This window comes from Bombina bombina, chromosome 9 (assembly GCF_027579735.1).
Source record: "Bombina bombina isolate aBomBom1 chromosome 9, aBomBom1.pri, whole genome shotgun sequence".
Lineage (NCBI taxonomy): Eukaryota > Metazoa > Chordata > Amphibia > Anura > Bombinatoridae > Bombina > Bombina bombina.
In genome coordinates, this window is record NC_069507.1 from 215,711,385 (window position 1) to 215,731,116 (window position 19,732).

General features: G+C 40.0%; 1 protein-coding gene across 2 annotated transcripts in view; it reads right to left on the bottom strand.

Annotated features, from left to right (window-relative positions):
- The window catches only part of LOC128640217 (disintegrin and metalloproteinase domain-containing protein 9), a 176,032-nt gene that overhangs the window by 4,924 nt on the left and 151,376 nt on the right, over positions 1-19,732 (bottom strand). For both annotated transcript variants that reach the window (XM_053692617.1, XM_053692618.1), the window contains exons 17-19: positions 15,164-15,244; positions 7,112-7,217; positions 1,787-1,916 (exon numbers count right to left, since the gene is read on the bottom strand). In XM_053692617.1, the coding sequence (XP_053548592.1) occupies positions 1,787-1,916; positions 7,112-7,217; positions 15,164-15,244 (317 nt within the window). The remainder of the gene's footprint in view (positions 1-1,786; positions 1,917-7,111; positions 7,218-15,163; positions 15,245-19,732) is intronic.

Sequence of the window (19,732 nt, forward strand, 5' to 3'; positions counted from 1 at the left end):
TACACCGCATGTAATCAAGATATCAGACTATCAACTACTGGATTATAACTAGGGTAAGTGAACTAATCCAATAACAGATTAAGGCATACATATAAAAGTCTCTTAACAAGCTGGAGACAGTATTGTCTAGTGTTTGCTGCTAGATAACAGGTTATGTGAAAGACCCATAACCACTAGGAATGAACTTTCATCCAAACTGCAACTGGGAACTCCCTTATATATACCAATACAAAACATACAATATTAACGTATAACACAGAGACCGTCACAATAAGTAGCACCTGGTATAAAAAAAAGCATATATTTCTCTACTCAACATCTATTCTGTATTGTATGGGTTAAATAACTTTCAATCTGGTATACTAACATTATTTTAAACTTTGTAATAAAAAGCTTAATATAAAAAGAAACTGCAGTCTTATAGAATAATCCATGATATCCAGCACAGAGCCTTCATACCAGTCAGGATGATATAGTATTGGGTGAGGAGAACAGCTCAGTCTATGTACAATCTGACCAGCAAACCATGAAGGCAGGTTTCGTTGTGTAGAAAACAGTCTACCAACTCCTCTTCTGCTAGAATCAGGTGTAGTAGAAATATCGGGATGATATGAACCCGCATTCCTGGGGTAAAGTTGCCCAACGATTTGGGGGCAATCTCCCCAGTCCGCTGCCGTACTTGGTTTCCCATCACCACAGGGTCAGGACTGACTTTTCCCCTCGCTTCTCTTACAGCGGGTAGGTATTTAGAGAAATAGATTACCTTAGCCATTGCCCAAGTATCGCCTACCCGCTGAGCCGGCTGCCCTCTTTTGTAGTGGGGAGGGAATCGAGCGAGGTCTGCACTATCTGGCTGTAGGAGCGCTGGGTGGTAGATCTGACCAGACAGTTGGTGTTCCTTAGATGAGTATGTCTCCAGAGCGGCAGAAATGCTTGCAGTCTCCCAGTATCCAGTCGATACCTGAATGCCAGAACTCACGCCATAAGGCGCTATAGAGGTAGCAGTAGTCGGCCGTGATCCGGCGCCATCTTGTGCTGCAGCCGCATATGAAATGTCCCAAACCACTGTATAAATAGCGTGCGTAGGTCAGCCAGGTAGTCTCTGAGCATATCGCATAATCCTTCCTCAAGGACTTCTACCACCATAATTGTTGGGGATGGGTAACACAAAGGATTCCTTCCACAGAGTTATCATCTTCAGTGCCAATTCTTCATGGTCCAGACAAGCGACTCCCTCGGCAGCAGAAAAATGGCCACTCACAAGGATCTCAGTAAAGGGCGCCACAAGATTTTACAGAAGTACCCTGCTTGCCACTATCTCTTAGCCTGTATATTTGCCCCTTGAAGTCTATGGGCTAGTTGGTGCCCTGTGGCTATAAATGAGGCTGGGCTGAACGGCCAAATATACAATTATTTGCAATATATAGCTAGAGCTATGTCAATGTGCGACCGTTCAGACCCAGAGCTTGCTCCACCCCCACAACAGTTATATTTTTATCACTTTAGACACTTAGTGTGACTATGCTGCACTAGGAGGCACCTTTTTTGTGTTCTTTTGTTGCAGAGTGAATGTGATGTAAGATAAGAATAGCAGCCGCAGTGCCAAACTTGTATATTTGTGATCCCGATCGGTTAAAGACTCTACTGCTGTGGGAGAGACATTTTGTAATATCAAATACTGTTTCTGACTATTAATGGTTAACTTTGCTTGTGTATTATTCTAATGTGCGCCCCCTGGATTTCCTAAAGTTGAGTTACTTTGGATATTTTAAGTTTCCTGTTTTACCTGTTTCTCCGCCTTCTTCGACAAAACCGTCTTCGGATAGCGTCACGCTTAATTACAGCAAAAGCAACCACTATTAGGATAGGCAGAACTAGCAGGAAGAAGACAAGTAGTCCATCCCGAAGAGAAGTGTCTGGTAAAAAAAAACAAAAAAAAACTGTAAGATGTAAATAAATGTATTAATTACATAATATCAATTATTGATGTTCCTGGTTGCCCAGTAGAAAGGTGAATAAGCTATTATAGCTGGCTTTTCAATAGCTGTCATTGCTTTGGTTTCAAAGCAGTCTGTCCAACCTATTGAGCCAGAAGCTATCCAACTGACTCCAGCCTGTGACAAGGACAAGTAAGCAGCCTTGCTTGTTTTTTCCCACCACTTGAGTTATAGCAATCGCTGGCATTACTTTCGTTTCTGTCTGCCTATTTCATACTTCCCAACGGTTTCTATTTGAGAGCTAAGCTCTGTCCAGCTGTCACTCTAAGATAGCCATATGTCTCTCTTTTTGCAGAATTTGCCCAGATTCTCCCACAGATTTCCCAGACACGCTTATGATCTCACCCACTATCCACCAGCAATCCAGTTATCAAATTTGCTTCATTCTGTTGGTATCCTTTGTTGAAGGAGCAGCAATGCACTACTGGGAGCTAGCTTAAAACATCTTATAAGCCATTGATAAGAGTCATATATGTGCAGCCGCCAATCACTAGCTAGCTCCCAGTGCATTTCTGAATCTAAGCCTACCTAGATATGCTTTTAAACAAAGAAAGAGAACTAACCAAATTGGAGAATAGAAGTAAATTGAAAAGTTGTTTAAAATTGTATGCTCTGTCGGAATCATGAAATAAAATTGTTGGGTTTCATGTCCTTCCACAAACCTGCTGCATATCATAGACGCCTATGTTTTTCTTTCATGGATACATTACTTCCCGCATGACCTTACACATAACTTCCTCACATGGGACTATTAATGGAATTTATTATAAATAATTTTACTTATTTTTTTATTCCCCTTTATTTGGGAGATGTCCAATCCTATAGGAGGAGTTTTAATCCCTCCCACTTTCTCATAATTCCTAAGCTTCTTGCCTCCAGCCAGGTGTGATGAGGAAACTGAAAGATGTTCTCTAAATCAACATGAGGCCCATTGTGCTCCTCAGAGAACCTACAAACAGGGCAGAGGACAGACAGTAGTTTAGTCAGGCAGTGAAAATCTCCCAGTGCAGAGATGTCACCAGCCTCCCAGGTGATATGTTTATAGATTCTTGTCACCATGCTTGCGCTTTCTCGGATGGGCTGTCTACTGGAAAAATAATTCCAGATGAAGGTGCTGACCGGTAAGTACATTGCACCTTCATAGCCCACAAGTTATTAACATGAACAGTTTTAGGCAGTTTTACACATTTATAATAAAAATTAGGTACTGTCTCTTTAAATGTTCTAATGAAGGCTTTAGCACAAAGCGAAGGGTCTCAGATTATCTTAATTGTTTCTGAAGCTAGGGAGCTCATGTTTGGAAGTTACTTCATTCAGTGCAGACCTCAGGGGGTTAACTTTTTGGCACCAAAACCGTGTGCTCTCTTCCCCTCACAGTCTAATGGCCATCTTTCACAACACATTGCAATTCCTCCACAGGTCTTGGAGTGGTAATTGCCCTTCTTAACAAGAGCTTTGCATACATTTATATTCATTTAACCCTTGACTCAAACTGTAATTTTTTTTATGTTGTACATGTTCCTCTTAAAGAAATAGTACCCACTTTTAACTGATTCCCCCATAGGTACTTCATGCTTATTTATTTGTGCCAATATTTGTGCATTTTATACTTTATTTCTGTGCTGCTAATTATTTTTTATATCTTTATTTATCCAACACTTAATCAAACATACAGTAGTTAAAACTTAGATAATACACTGTAAACGGTATAAAATGAAACTACGCCCTTATGCCAATTAAGTATATCACATTTTTTAGTTCTTATACATACACTGTCCTTGTACATGGGCATACCCATTAACCTTAAAAGGCCATTATAGTAAAACAAATGACATGCACTAATCCGTTAGAGCGTATCATTTTAAGACTATTGACCCTAGACTACTGTGTGTTAATTCCCTGTTCCATATTTTAAAAGATCTTTTAGAGGCCAGATCTTTCTTGGCATGTGTATCAGACCTAGAAGCCACGGGAGAGATTACTCTAGTTCCCTTAGAGGAACAGAATAAGGGGCTCTATTCCAACTTTTTCATTGTTCTAAAGAAAGAAGGGACTTACAGGCCTATCTTTGATCTCAAAACTCTGAACTAATTTCTGAAAGTTCCAACATTCAAAATAGAGACTATTTGCACTCTATTACCTTAAGTACAGGAAGGTTAATTTATGTATTTCATAGACTTGAAAGATATCTATTTAAATATCCATATTCACAGGGATCATACAAAATTTGCCTCTCTAAAGAGGCATTACCAATTTGTGGCACAGACCAATTTGGTCTGGCAACAGCACCAAGAACCTTCACAAAGGATCTCTGAGCTTTTTTTGTTCCTAGTAAGAGCTCAGGGCATTGCAGTAGCTCCTTACCTAGACGACATTCTGGTACCAACTATGTACTAACTATTATTTCCTTCCTAGGTTGTTTCTTCTGAAAACATCAATAGGGAAATTGTAGTCCCATCACTCTGTCCAGCACCTCAAATCGCTAAGGAGATTAATTCATAACTTGGATGTAGTCCAAAGAACTTTGATGTGAGGTCGTGAAATGTATCTGCCATAAACAGGCGCAGGATACATGAATGAGGTCGGGGGTCTGGAGGGAGCATGCAGCTGACATAAAGGTGATGTTGGTCATAAACAGTATATAGTATAAGGCAAACATGCGCACAGGCAAAATTGTCGGTTCGGCCCAATCTTTCGTTCCGAATCTTAAAAATACTTAGTTTTTCGAATATTCGTTGCCCATGTTATGCAGTTAGTATTTTAACTATTTAAAAGAAACTAATGAATACTGATGAATTTGTTGTTATTCATTTTCATTAAATTTTGTGCTGCATTTGTTCGGATATTCGTTTCGTTAAAATAAGATGAATATCCGGCTGGGAATTCTAAAAACATCCTACTCTTTCCAATGGTCCTCTGCCACTATCAGACATCTGTGACTAAAACTGGGACCAGATCACAAACTGGTTGTTAATGAGAATTACAATGCAATACTCCAAGAGATTTCAGGGCTTCTAAACTCTTGGAATTTTAAGGAAGTTTCATGGCTGGGATGAATTGCATCATTGAAAATGATTATTCTTCCTAAGTTCCTATATTGTTTTAGATGCTTTCCCCTCAACGTACCCAATGTGCTACTCTGTGAACTCCAATCTCTTTTTCAGAGATACGTGTGGGGACCCTCCAGGCCTCGGATAGCAGAAAAAATACTACAAAAGCAGTTTGAAAGGGGCGGGGTTGCCTTGCCTAGTGTTCAAAGCTACTACAAGGCTGCACGCTTGACACATATCTTTGCATGGGCAGACAAAGGCGAGCCACAGAGATGGAAGGAAGTTGAACTCTTAAGTTTACCCACGGGGTTAACTCTTGAAGAGCTTCCTTGGATTCCCACCTATCGCTTAGATTATTTGAATATTAATAACACAATTATTCAAGCTAATTTAAAGCTCTGGCAGACTCTCAGACACCTGCCGGAAATTGTGCCTCATCCTTCCCCACTCCATTCTATTCCCAGCCTACTAGCTACCTTGCCAGACATGCACATCCTCCATTGGAAGAAGTGGGACCTACGTCATGTGTCCCAACTTTGCTCACCGGGATCCATACTCCCACCCCACAGAATTGAATCCATCATCCCAGAGCCACCATCCTGGGTTCTGTTTGAATACTCCAGACTCTACAACTTCCTACTTTCTTGGGGTTTCCCGAAATCTGACAACCTGGAAAAACTATGAAAACCAAAGGCAATGGTAAGGGGTTAAATTACACTGTCATTTAACCCCTTACCAGTGTGTCTATTAAGGAGATGGGGAATCCTTATTTACAGCTGCTTTGTGTATTTTTATTCAGCGCTGTGGCTTGTTTCTTTTATTTCAAAACTAAAGGCAAAAGGTACCCAAAACTTTATCATACCACTACACTATGATCCAAACTGCTACCAATTCTGACAGAATCTGTTAACTCAAAGCATAGGAGTATGAAACTGCCATGACCATAACTGACAAAGACTTGTACCGTGCTATAACATTGACAAAAAAAACTCTTCATTGTGCAAACACTATTGAATCATACATGAAACTACTCCTTAGATGGTACTACACTCCTGCTAGGCTGCATCAGATGTTCCCAACACTACCGCCCCTCTGCTGGCGTAATTGCGGTGAGAAAGGGACTGACCTCCACGTCTGGTGGAGTTCGGTATTGAAACCCTGTTGGAACCAAGTATTCCGCATTTGTGATGAGATAGGTCTATCACTACCACAGAGACCGCAGATAGCCCTCTTTCATATTTTCCCCGCCAAAACACCTACTCCACAGTCTAAACTGGTCATCTTCATCTTTGCTGCTATGAAACTTACCATAGCAAGAGCTTGGAAGAAATCTTTACCCGCTACCATCCTAGAAGCTATTGAAACAATTCAATTTTTTGCCAACATGGAAAAAAGCTTCTACGCTAACCTAGACAAAGAGGACCTGTATTGGGCTGTATGGGAACCCTGGTTCAATTATCAAGAGAATTCAGAGTAACGATTGTTACATTAATCACATCCTTTTATTGGATGTGATTCTCTGTATGCCAGTACACCTTCATAGACGTAATCTCCCCCTCCCCATCCCTCGCCCCCCTACCACCCTCTGATCTATGATACCCCCCTCCCTCTCCCTTCTCCTGCACTTTGCCCCACCTGGATGCATTTCTTTGAACTACTTTATAAGAAAACTAACCATATGCAGTAGGTTTGGGGATGTTTTATCTCTGTGCATGGCAAAGCGTACAGTATTAGTGAATTACCACAGACCTCATGGAACATGCTGGATATTTTATCCTTATATTCTGAAATACAGAACTACATAGTCATTGAATAGGTGATTAACCAACCCAATGTATTTCCTTGTCATATATAACACAGATGCGAAAATATCTATGTTTGTCATATCTTTTCACTAAATGTTGTATTATTATTATATATTCTCAATAAAACTTATTTGGAAAAAAAATAAGATGAATATCTGTGTTTTGTTAACTAATGTGCATTTGTAATGAAGCAAATGCACGTCTATCATAAATTTCCTAAGCAGTGTATCCTTTTTTTAAATTTATACCCACAACTCACCTATATGCGCGGGACCACTATCAATGCTACCCCCATAGCCTGCCCTGTTACAGTTTGGTGGTGCCCAGCCATCATTGCAGTGACAGTTTCCATTGTTATTGCAGACCTACAAACATAAAAATACAAAAATGAAATAACTTGCTCTTAAAGGGACAGTATACTATAAAAACAGAATTTATGCTTACCTGATAAATTTCTTTCTCTTGTGATGTATCGAGTCCACGGATTCATCCATACTTGTGGGATATTCTCCTTCCCTACAGGAAGTGGCAAAGAGAGCACCCACAGCAGAGCTGTCTATATAGCTCCTCCCTTAGCTCCGCCCCCCAGTCATTCGACCAAAGGCTAGGAAGAAAAAGGAGAAACTATAGGGTGCAGTGGTGACTAAAGTTTTTTAATTAAAAATATACTACCTGACTTAAACAGACAGGGCGGGCCGTGGACTCGATACATCACAAGCGAAAGAAATTTATCAGGTAAGCATAAATTCTGTTTTCTCTTGTAAGATGTATCGAGTCCACGGATTCATCCATACTTGTGGGATACCAATAACAAAGCTTTAGGACACGGATGAAGGGAGGGACAAGACAGGTACCTTAAACGGAAGGCACCACTGCTTGTAAAACCTTTCTCCCAAAAATAGCCTCCGAAGAAGCAAAAGTATTGAATTTGCAAAATTTGGAAAAAGTATGAAGCGACGACCAAGTTGCCGCCTTACAAATCTGTTCAACAGAAGCCTCATTTTTAAAAGCCCATGTGGAATCCACTGCTCTAGTAGAATGAGCAGTAATTCTTTCAGGAGGCTGCTGGCCAGCAGTCTCATAAGCCAAACGGATGATGCTTTTCAGCCAAAAGGAAAGAGAGGTAGCCGTAGCCTTTTGACCTCTCCGTTTACCAGAATAAACAACAAACAATGAAGATGTTTGACGGAAATCTTTAGTTGCTTGTAAGTAGAACTTTAAAGCACGAACCACATCAAGATTGTGCAACAGACGTTCCTTCTTTGATGAAGGATTAGGACACAGCGAAGGAACAACAATCTCCTGATTGATATTCCTATTAGAAACAACCTTAGGAAGAAACCCAGGTTTGGTACGCAAAACCACCTTATCTGCATGGAAAACAAGGTAAGGTGAGTCACACTGTAAAGCCGATAACTCAGAAACTCTTCGAGCCGAAGAGATAGCTACTAAAAACAAAACTTTCCAAGATAGAAGCTTAATATCTATGGAATGCATAGGTTCAAACGGAACCCCTTGAAGAACATTAAGAACCAAGTTTAGGCTCCATGGCGGAGCAACAGGTTTAAATACAGGCTTGATCCTGACCAAGGCCTGACTAAACGCTTGAACGTCTGGGACATCTGCCAGACGTTTGTGTAAAAGAATAAACAAAGCAGATATTTGTCCTTTTAAGGAACAATCTGATAATCCTTTCTCCAATCCTTCTTGGAGAAAGGGCAAAATTCTAGGAATCCTAATCTTACTCCATGAGTAACCCTTGGATTCACACCAACAAAGATATTTGCGCCAAATCTTATGATAGATTTTCCTGGTGACAGGCTTTCTAGCCTGAATCAGGGTATCAATGACCGACTCAGAGAAACCACGCTTTGATAGAATCAGGCGTTCAATCTCCAAGCAGTCAGACGCAGAGAAATTAGATTTGGATGCTTGAATGGACCTTGGATTAGAAGGTCCTGCCTCATTGGCAGAGACCACGGTGGAACAGATGACATGTCCACTAGGTCTGCATACCAAGTCCTGCATGGCCACGCAGGCGCTATCAGAATCACCAAAGCTCTCTCCTGCTTGATTCTGGCAACCAGACGTGGGAGGAGAGGAAACGGTGGAAATACATAAGCCAGATTGAAGGACCAGGGCACTGCTAGAGCATCTATCAGTACCGCCTGGGGATCCCGGGACCTGGACCCGTAACAAGGAAGTTTGGCGTTCTGTCGGGACGCCATCAGATCCAATTCTGGTGTGCCCCATAGCTTAGTCAGCTGGGCAAATACCTCCGGATGGAGCTCCCACTCCCCCGGATGAAAAGTCTGACGACTTAGGAAATCCGCCTCCCAGTTCTCTACCCCTGGGATATGGATTGCTGAGAGATGGCAAGCGTGATCCTCCGCCCATCGGATTATTTTGGTTTCCTCCATCATCGCTAGAGAACTCCGTGTTCCTCCTTGATGATTGATATAGGCTACAGTCGTGATGTTGTCCGACTGAAATCTGATTAATTTGGCCGCAGCTAGCTGAGGCCACGCCTGAAGCGCATTGAATATCGCTCTCAGTTCTAGAATGTTTATCGGGAGGAGAGTTTCCTCCCGAGACCATAAGCCCTGTGCTTTCAGGGATTTCCAGACTGCACCCCAGCCTAGCAGGCTGGCATCTGTCGTTACTGTGAGCCACTCTGGCCTGCGAAAACACATTCCCTGAGACAGGTGGTCCTGAGACAACCACCAGAGAAGAGAATCTCTGGTCTCTTGGTCCAGATGCAGTTGAGGAGATAAATCTGCATAATCCCCATTCCACTGTTTGAGCATGCATAGTTGCAGTGGTCTGAGGTGTAGGCGGGCATAAGGTACTATGTCCATTGCCGCTACCATGAGTCCGATTACCTCCATAGACTGAGCCACTGATGGCGAGGAATGGAATAAAGAGCTCGGCAAGTGATTAAAAGTTTTGATTTTCTGACCTCCGTCAGAAATATTTTCATTTCTACCGAGTCTATCAGAGTCCCTAGGAAGGAAACTCTTGTGAGAGGGACGAGAGAACTCTTTTTTTATGTTCAGCTTCCACCCGTGAGATCTCAGAAAAGCCAACACGATGTCCGTGTGAGACTTGGCTAGCTGGAAAGTCGACGCCTGAATTAAGATGTCGTCTAGATAAGGCGCCACTGCTATACCCCGCGGACTTAGAACTGCCAAAAGGGACCCTAGCACCTTTGTAAAATTCTGGGAGCCGTGGCCAACCCGAAAGGAAGGGCCACAAACTGGTAATGCCTGTCCAGAAAGGCGAATCTGAGGAATTGATGATGATCTCTGTGAATAGGGATGTGTAGATACGCATCCTTTAAATCCACGGTAGTCATATATTGACCCTCCTGGATCAGAGGAAGAATAGTCTGAATAGTCTCCATCTTGAAAGATGGTACTCTGAGGAATTTGTTTAGAATTTTGAGATCCAAGATCGGTCTGAAAGTTCCCTCTTTTTTGGGAACCACAAACAGGTTGGAGTAAAAACCTAGCCCTTGTTCCGCTCTTGGAACTGGGCGGATCACTCCCATGGTATGTAGGTCTTCTATACAGCGTAAGAATGCCTCTCTCTTTGTCTGGTTTGCAGACAATTGAGAGATGTGAAATCTACCCCTTGGGGGGGAGTCTTTGAAGTCCAGAAGATATGCTTGGGACACAATTTCTAAAGCCCAGGAATCGTGAACATCTCTTGCCCAAGCCTGAGCGAAGAGAGAGAGTCTGCCCCCTACTAGATCCGGTCCCGGATCGGGGGCTACCCCTTCATGCTGTCTTAGAGGCAGCAGCAGGCTTCTTGGCCTGTTTACCTTTGTTCCCACCCTGGTTAGGTCTCCAGACTGACTTGGATTGGACAGAATTCCCCTCTTGCTTTGCTGCAGGGGAAGCTGAAGCGGGACCACCCTTGAAGTTCCGAAAGGAACGAAAATTATTTTGTTTGATCCTCATCTTATTTGTTTTATCCTGAGGGAGGGTATGGCCTTTCCCTCCAGTGATGTCTGAAATAATCTCTTTCAGTGCAGACCCGAATAGGGTCTTTCCTTTGAAAGGGATGTTCAACAGTTTAGATTTTGATGACACATCAGCAGACCAGGACTTAAGCCATAACGCCCTGCGTGCTAAAATGGCAAAACCTGAATTCTTTGCCGCTAATTTAGCCATTTGGAAAGTGGCATCTGTAATGAAAGAATTAGCCAACTTAAGGGCCTTAATTCTATCCATAATATCCTCTAATGGAGTCTCCACCTGGAGAGCCTCTTCTAGAGCCTCAAACCAGAAAGCAGCTGCAGTAGTTACAGGAACAATGCATGCAATAGGTTGGAGAAGAAAACCTTGATGAACAAAAATTTTCTTTAGGGGACCCTCTAATTTTTTATCCATAGGATCTTTGAAAGCACAACTGTCTTCGATAGGTATAGTTGTACGCTTAGCAAGAGTAGAAATAGCTCCCTCCACCTTAGGAACTATCTGCCACGAGTCCTGCATGGTGTTAGATATGGGAAACATTTTCTTAAAAACAGGAGGGGGAGCCAACGGAATACCTGGTCTATCCCACTCCTTAGTAACAATAGTCACAATCCTCTTAGGGACTGGAAAAACATCAGTGTAAACAGGAACCTCTAAGTATCTGTCCATTTTACACAAGTTCTCTGGGACCACTATAGGGTCACAATCGTCTAGAGTAACTAATACCTCCTTGAGCAATAAGTGGAGGTGTTCAAGCTTAAATTTAAAGGCCATCATATCAGAATCTGTCTGAGGGAGCGTCTTTCCTGAATCAGAAATCTCTCCCTCAGATAACAAATCCCTTACCTCTACTTCAGAACATTGTGAGGGTATATCGGATACGGCTACTAAAGCGTCAGACGGCTCAGCATTTGTTCTTAACCCAGAGCTGTCACGCTTTCCTTGTAAACCAGGCAGTTTAGAGAAAACCTCTGTGAGGGTTTTAGTCATAACTGTGGCCATGTCTTGTAAAGTAAATGAATTTGACGCACTAGAGGTACTTGGCTTTATAATTTATAGACATATCAGTGCAAGTGGGACACATTCTAAGAGGGGGTTCCACAATGGCTTCTAAACACATTGAACAAGGCTTTTCCTTGGTGTCAGACATGTTAAACAGGCTAGTAATGTAACAAGCAAGCTTGGAAAACACTTTAATCAAAGTAAATAACACTTTAGACAAAAGCGGTACTGTTCCTTTAAGTGAAATAAAGCTGCACAAACTCTGCAAAATAGTGTAAAAAAGCAGTAAACAAAACAACATTTTTACAGTAGCATCATAAAGCCTTAGTAACTTTGCACAACTATGCAAATAAACAATTAACCCCTTAATGAAAAAAAAACGGATTGAAAAAACGTCAAAACCGGTAAATTAACGTTCAGCACCTTGCCACAGCTCTGCTGTGGCGCCTACCTGCCCTTTAGGAACGATTTGTGGGGAAAAAAACCTCTTTACAGCCCTCAAATACAGTAGGAACCTCTGGAGAAGTAGCTGGATGCTTCTGATGTAAAGAAACTGCGCAACTGAGGCACGAAAATAGGCCCCTCCCACCTCACTTGATGTTATGGGGCTTAAAAGAAACACAACAGAGTGTTTCATAAACTAGCCATGTGGGTTAATAACCCTTAAACAAGCCACAATGACCCCTTAAAATCCCTCAAAAAACGTTAGATTTGCAATAAACTAAAACGTTTTTTCCTATCATTGTCACCAGTAACTAATGAGCCCTTTATGCAAGCTTGGATTCCTCTTTTACTGAATACAGCTTACCTTTCCCTCATGGGGATATTGCCAGCCTTTTCTAGAAATAACACAGTCTGTCTAGAAAAAAATAGACTGAACATACCTCAATGCAGTTTAGCCTGCAAACCGTTCCCCCAACTGAAGTTTTCCTGTACTCTTCAGCCCTTGTGAGAACAGCAGTGGATCTTAGTTACAAAGTGCTAAGATCATCATCCTCCTTGCAGAAATCTTCATCCCTTTTCTGCGAGAGAGTAAATAGTACACACCGGTACCATTTAAAATAACAAACTTTTGCTTGAGAAAATAAAAACTAACATTTTTGTCACCACACTCACTTTACCCTTCCTAGCAGTTAAGCAGGCAAAGAGAATGACTGGGGGGCGGAGCTAAGGGAGGAGCTATATAGACAGCTCTGCTGTGGGTGCTTTCTTTGCCACTTCCTGTAGGGAAGGAGAATATCCCACAAGTATGGATGAATTCGTGGACTCTATACATTTTACAAGAGAAATAGTTTTTTCCTTAATGTGTTTCCAATTACTTTTTTTACCAGCTGCAGAGTATAAAATGTATGAGATTTGCTTTTTTAAGGCTTATTTGTGTATATGAATTATCTGATTTTGTGATTTGAAGCCACAACCTAATAAAATGGGTTGAGCTTGCAGGTATTATCAGAGCTCATTACTTTATCACATTGTGTACATATACCTGCTTTTTTTTCTTATATATCTGTACATAAATAATCACTGATACTTGGAGAGAACAATGGAAAATTATATTTTATTACCTTATCTCTTCTATAACCTACTGGGAGTGTAATAACAATTTAAATCACTAGTCAGTAAGACTCAATTTAAATCATAGTTTTCTACATAAAGGGGCCTATTTATTAAAGGTCTTGCGGACCTGATCCGACAGTGCGGATCAGGTCCGCAAGACCTCGCTGAATGCGGAGAGCAATACACTCTCCGCATTTAACATTGCACCAGCAGCTCACAAGAGCTGCTGGTGCAACGCCGCCCCCTGCTGACTCGCGGCCAATCGGCCGCCAGCAGTGAGCTGTCAATCAACCCGATCGTACTCGATCAGGTTGATTTCCGGCGATTCCTGTCTACCTGTGCACTGTCCGCCTGCTCATAACTTGCGTTTCTGGCGGATCTGAAGACTCGCCAGAAACACGGGCCCACAAGCTCCGTACGGAGCTTGATAAATGGGCCCCATAGACTCATTATTGCTGGTTGTTATAATATTAATAATATTCGCAACTAGATGAAGTTTTCATTTTTAGAATAATATCGTTTCAGATTAGTTTTACAGCTATATCAGTAAATTACTCATTTGGTTAATATTATAAATACACAGACACTTGTGAATTCATTGCCAGGTGAACTATCATTCATATTAGGACAACTTTTCTGCTTTACTTTATTGGAACTAGAACAATAACCATTATTAATACCTGTAATCATTTAAATAGTTTTATTTAACTAAAACAGGAACATTATAGATTTTACTTTAATCTGCACTTAGCTCCTTGTGCAGATCTATTCAACTCCAAACAATCTTCTATTCACTGAGCTTCCTAAAATGTAGCACTTAAAAGGGTAATGAAACCCAAAAATTTTCTTTCATGATTCAGATAGAAAATACAATATTAAAAAACTTTCCAATTTACTTCTATTATCAAATTTGCTTTGTTCTCTTGTTATTTTTTGTTGTAGAGATACCTAGGTAGGCAGCGTGCACATGTCTGGAGTACATGACAGGAAATAGTGCTGCCATCTAGTGCTCTTGCCAATGTATAACATTGCTGTAAAACTGCTGCAGACACGTGCGCACTCCTGAAGTGACCTTCCTGCTTTTCAACAAAAGGATAACAAGAAAACAAAGAAAATTTGATAATAGAAGTAAAATGGAAAATTGTTTAAAATTGTATGTTCTATCTCAATCATGAAATAATTTTTTGGGCGTTTTATGTCCCTTTAAGAGGCAAGGAGTTGATTCTGTATACATATTTTTGCAGAACAACAATAGGATTAAGGTCTTTTTTCAAATCTATTTTTATTTAGTTATCTCTGCAGACATTAATTAATTTTTGATAACTACAAAACTAATAATCTGTGATAATATCTAGCAGATATACAAAAAAATGCCCAAAATAATCTTACAGATACCAACCAATGGGAGAGCATGAAAATGAGAGTAGATTAATGGAATTCATTTAACAAAAACAAAAAAATGTAAAATTGCCACCATGAATATACAGCCTTATGCTGCATAATTAAAAACTAATAATTGTTTTGGCTTTAATTTATATTAAATAGAAAATGTATCGTTAGATTCAATAAGAATTGTATAATAAAATAAAAAATCTAATTAAAATTAAACAATTCTCAGTGAAATAAAACAAACAGATTTTTATCCACCTTGCTCACAACTAAATATTATGTTAAAGCAAATTAACAGGGGCTGAATAATCAGCAGAATTTTCTTTTCACCCAAACGCTTTGGATGTTTGTGCAATACATAGACAAATGTTTGGATAACCTACCCCATGGTCGTTACACTGGGTTTTCACGTCACAGCTGTATCCCAGCAATGAGGCATTCTGACACTGGTAGTTGACACAGGCCTGTTCAGAAATACATAATGTTGTATGATGTTTCCATTGTAAAATAGGATCAAACCTTCAGTCTTACATGACCACTAGACTCAGTAGGCTAGCACAATCAGTATATTAATAATAAAAAGAGAATGCAAAAACACTTGGGGCAAGATTACATATGCAGTGTCTCCTGCGGTTTTGGTATCACATATACAGCGTTGCAAATAAATGCGGCACGTATCTTTCACCTGTCGGCAGCAATTTTTACTCCCATAAGCTAACATAGAACCACATCGCAAATTGGTTTCACATATTCATCGCAAGGACTTACGCGGCGAAAATTAAGAAATTTTACTCCATTTTCACCTTGCCACACATAGGCAGGCGCAGCAAGCCTTGCGCTGAGTATGTGAGCACAGTAACTCCCGTAACTGCCTGAAAATATTACCTAACATCTAAAGCATGTGCAATATCTATCTACCGGTCACCCGCAATCCCCCACCGCAATAACTAATAAAGTATATTAACCCCTAATCCGCCATTAACCCACATCGCAATAAACCTAATAAAGTATATTAACCCCTAATCCACCATTAATCCACATTGCAATAAACCTAATAAAGTATATTAACCCACATCGCAACAAACCTAATAAAAATATTAACCCCTAATCCACCAAACCCACACAACGCAATAATCCTAATAAATCTATTAACCCCTAATCCGCCAAACCCATACAACGCAAATAACTAATTAAATTACTAAGCCCCCTAACCTAACCCCAATTACCTAAATTAAAAAATACTAAATTACAATTAAAATAAAAAAGCTAACATTACTTTAAAATAAAAAACTCTAAATTTAAATTAATCTATAATTACAAAAAAATAAAAAGTATATTACATAAAATAATAAACCAAATTATCAAAAATAAAAAAATTAAACCTAATTCCTATGAAAATAAAAATCGCCCTCAAAATAAAAACACCCCCTAATCTAATACTAAACTACCAATAGCCTTTAAAAGGGCCTTTTGTAGGGCATTGCCCAAAGTTAAACAGCTCTTTTCCTTAAAAAAATACTGTCACCCCTCTAACAGTAAAACCCCCCACCCACCAAACCCCCCAAAATAAAAAAAACCTAACACTAAAAAATCCTAAACTACCCATTGCCCCCAAAGGGGCATTTGTTTGGGCATTGCCCTTAAAAGGGCATTCAGCGCTTTTAAGAGTGCCCAGAAATCCCTAATCTAAAAAAAAACAAACCCCCAAAAAATTAAAAAAGCCTAAATCTAACCCCCCAAATAGGTACTCACCGTTCCTAAAGTCCGGCGGAGAAGGTCCCATTCCAGGTGGTGAAGTCTTCTTCCAAGCGGCAGACATCTTCTTCCAAACGGGGACCTCTTCCTTCTTCATCCAGGACGAAGCCGGCGAGATGAGCGCGGAGCAGGACCGGCGACCGCGGAGCCATGGAGTGTGGAGGATCCTCTTTGTACGATCGCCGCCGTACACGGAATAGTGAATTCAAGATACTCATTTAAAAATGGTGTCCCTTGCATCCTATTGGCTGATTTGATTCTTCAAATTCAAATCAGCCAATAGGATGAGAGCTACTGAAATCCTATTGGCTGTTCAAATCAGCCAATAGGATTTCAGTAGCTCTCATCCTATTGGCTGATTTGAATTTGAAGAATCAAATCAGCCAATAGGAATGTAAGGGATGTCATTTTTAAACACGTATCTTGAATTCACAATTCAGTGTACGGCGGCGATCGTACGATGAGGATCCTCCACACTCCATAGCTCTGCGGTCGCCGTTCCTGCTTCGCACTCATCTCCTCTCTGCGCCGGCTTGGTCCTGGATGAAGAAGGAAGAGATCCCCGCTTGGAAGAAGATGTCAGCCGCTTGGAAGAATACTTCACCACCTGGAACAGGACCTTCTCCGTCGGACTTCAGGAACGGTGAGTATCTATTTGGGGGTTTAGACTTAGGCTTTTTTTTATTTTTTGGTTTTTTTTTTTTAGATTAGGGATTTCTGGGCACTCTTAAAAGAGCTAAATGCCCTTTTAAGGGCAGTAAAAGAGCTGAATGCCCTTTTAAGGGCAATGCCCATACAAATGCACCTTTAAGGGAAAAGGGTAGTTAAGGATTTTTTAGTGTTAGGTTTTTTATTTTGGTGGGTGGGGGGTTTTACTATTAGAGGGGGGACTTAGTATTTTTTTAAGGAAAAGAGCTGTTTAATTGAGAGCAATGCCCTACAAAAGGCCCTTTTCAAGGGCTATTTGTAGTTTAGCATTAGATTAGGGGGTGTTTTTATTTTGGGGGGGCTTTTTTCTTTTCATAGGTATTAGGTTTATTTTTTTATTTTTGATAATTTGGTTTATTATTTTATGTAATGTTAAACTTTTTTATTTTTGTAATCTTAGATTAATTTAAATTAAGGTTTTTTATTTTTAAGTAATGTTAGCTTTTTTATTTTAATTACAATTTAGTATTTTTTTAATTTAGGTAATTGGGGTTAATTTAGGGGGTGTTAGGTTAGGGGGTTAGTAATTTAATTAGTTATTTGCGTTGTGGGGGTTTGGCTGATTAGGGGTTAATAGATTTATTAGGATTATTGCGTTGTGTGGGTTTGGAGGATTAAGGATTAATAGTTTTATTAGGTTTGTTGTGATGTGGGTTAATGATGGATTAGGGGTTAATATACTTTATTAGGTTTATTGCGATGTGGGTTAATGGTGGATTAGGGGTTAATAGTTTCATTAGGGTTATTGCGTTGTGGGGGGTTGTGGGTTTAGGGGTTAATACATTTATTATTAGTTCTGATGTGGGTTTGATGGCGGGGGGGTTTATGTGTCAGGTTTATTTTTGGGAGGCGGGTTAGACTATTTTTTATTTTCTTAGGCGCCTGCAGTTTCGAAAGTGCCGTAAATCACTGGCGACTCCAGAAATTTGTATTTACGCTCATTTCTGGACATCCCTAGTTTATCCGACTTACGGCACTTTATGAACTGCCGGCAGGGTTTATGTAATACCCCGATGTGCAAGGTGAAATTACGGGAGGTGCGGGTTTCAGCAGTTGCGCTGAAGCTTGCGCCGTATATGTAATCTCGCCCTTAGTTTGAATTTAAGATGAGTAATACATTTCTTTCTAACAAATTTTAAAGTTAGTTCTAAAAAAATCAATAGAAATTATTGCACAGGCAATTAGCACATCTAGGCAAATTTCCCCGCTAAAACTCCATATACATTGTTACCAATGCACACAAGGATTCTAGGTAAGATATGCAAATTCGATATGCAACATCTCAGACTCTTTGCTTCATATACTGTGTTAACACACAGCGGTCCCCTAATTTGGTGAGTGCAGCACCATAATATTAATGTGTATATATATATATATATATATATATATATATACACACACATGCAAAAACATTGTGATATACAATATACCTTTTAGCCCTTATAAAATATTTTAATTAATATTTATTTGAATATTTTTTATTAGATAGTGTATATATGGGTGTAACATTTAAAAAAAAATAATAATGATGTTGCGTTTAGTGCAACGTTTATTGTAGCCCTAACCCTTTACACAAGCTCTTCACTCGCACTACCCCTACGAGCACAAATTTAGATTGCGCTTGGTAGTACGCGTTTACATTTAACTTGTAATACCCGCGCAAGTTAGCGTAGGGTAGTTAGCATGCCTCTTGTAATCTAGCCCTAAGTTGTTTGAGCATCTAGTATTAAACAACTGATGCAGACTTAATGTCTGCAAAAGGATTAAATACATTGTTAGAGACATAAACGTCAACATTAACTTCAGATAGTTCATGCACTTTTTTTTAAATAAAAACTTTCCAATTTCCTTCTATTATCAAAATCTACTTTGTTCTCTTGGTATCCATTGTTGAAGAACATACCAAGTTAAGCTCAGGAGTGTTCTCTTAAACATTATAATATTGTTATAAACAGTATTGTAGTGGTCAAAACATGTGCACACAATAGTTCCAACCCAGCCAGTATTTTAACAACATGGCCGGTATTTTTAAGGTTCAGGTGAGTGTAGAAATTAAGAATAAATATAGAAATAAAGATGCTATCATGGTGACACATCTTCTACGTGTGTTGGAATTTAATTATAAATAAATGATCATTTAAAATCAGTCCTAGCAGGTATAGTTCCTGAACTATGATGTATAATTATTCATGCAAAGGTATACTTAGAAGCATGGCCGGTACATTTAATACGGGAATAGCAACACACAAACCCAGTTAATACACTGAACGGGGAAAATACACGAAATCCTTCTCTCCTGGAACAGGCAAAAGAATAATTCAAAGTAGCACTTCCCCCCCAAACACGAGACCAAGCTCCGTCTTGAGGGTAAAACAGGAATCAGCCAGAGCTGTGGGTTTATTTTTCTTAAATACACATTTTTACACATTAGTACCACCCACAGGGTTTTGTAAAACAACCAATAAACACATACAATACTCTCAGACACT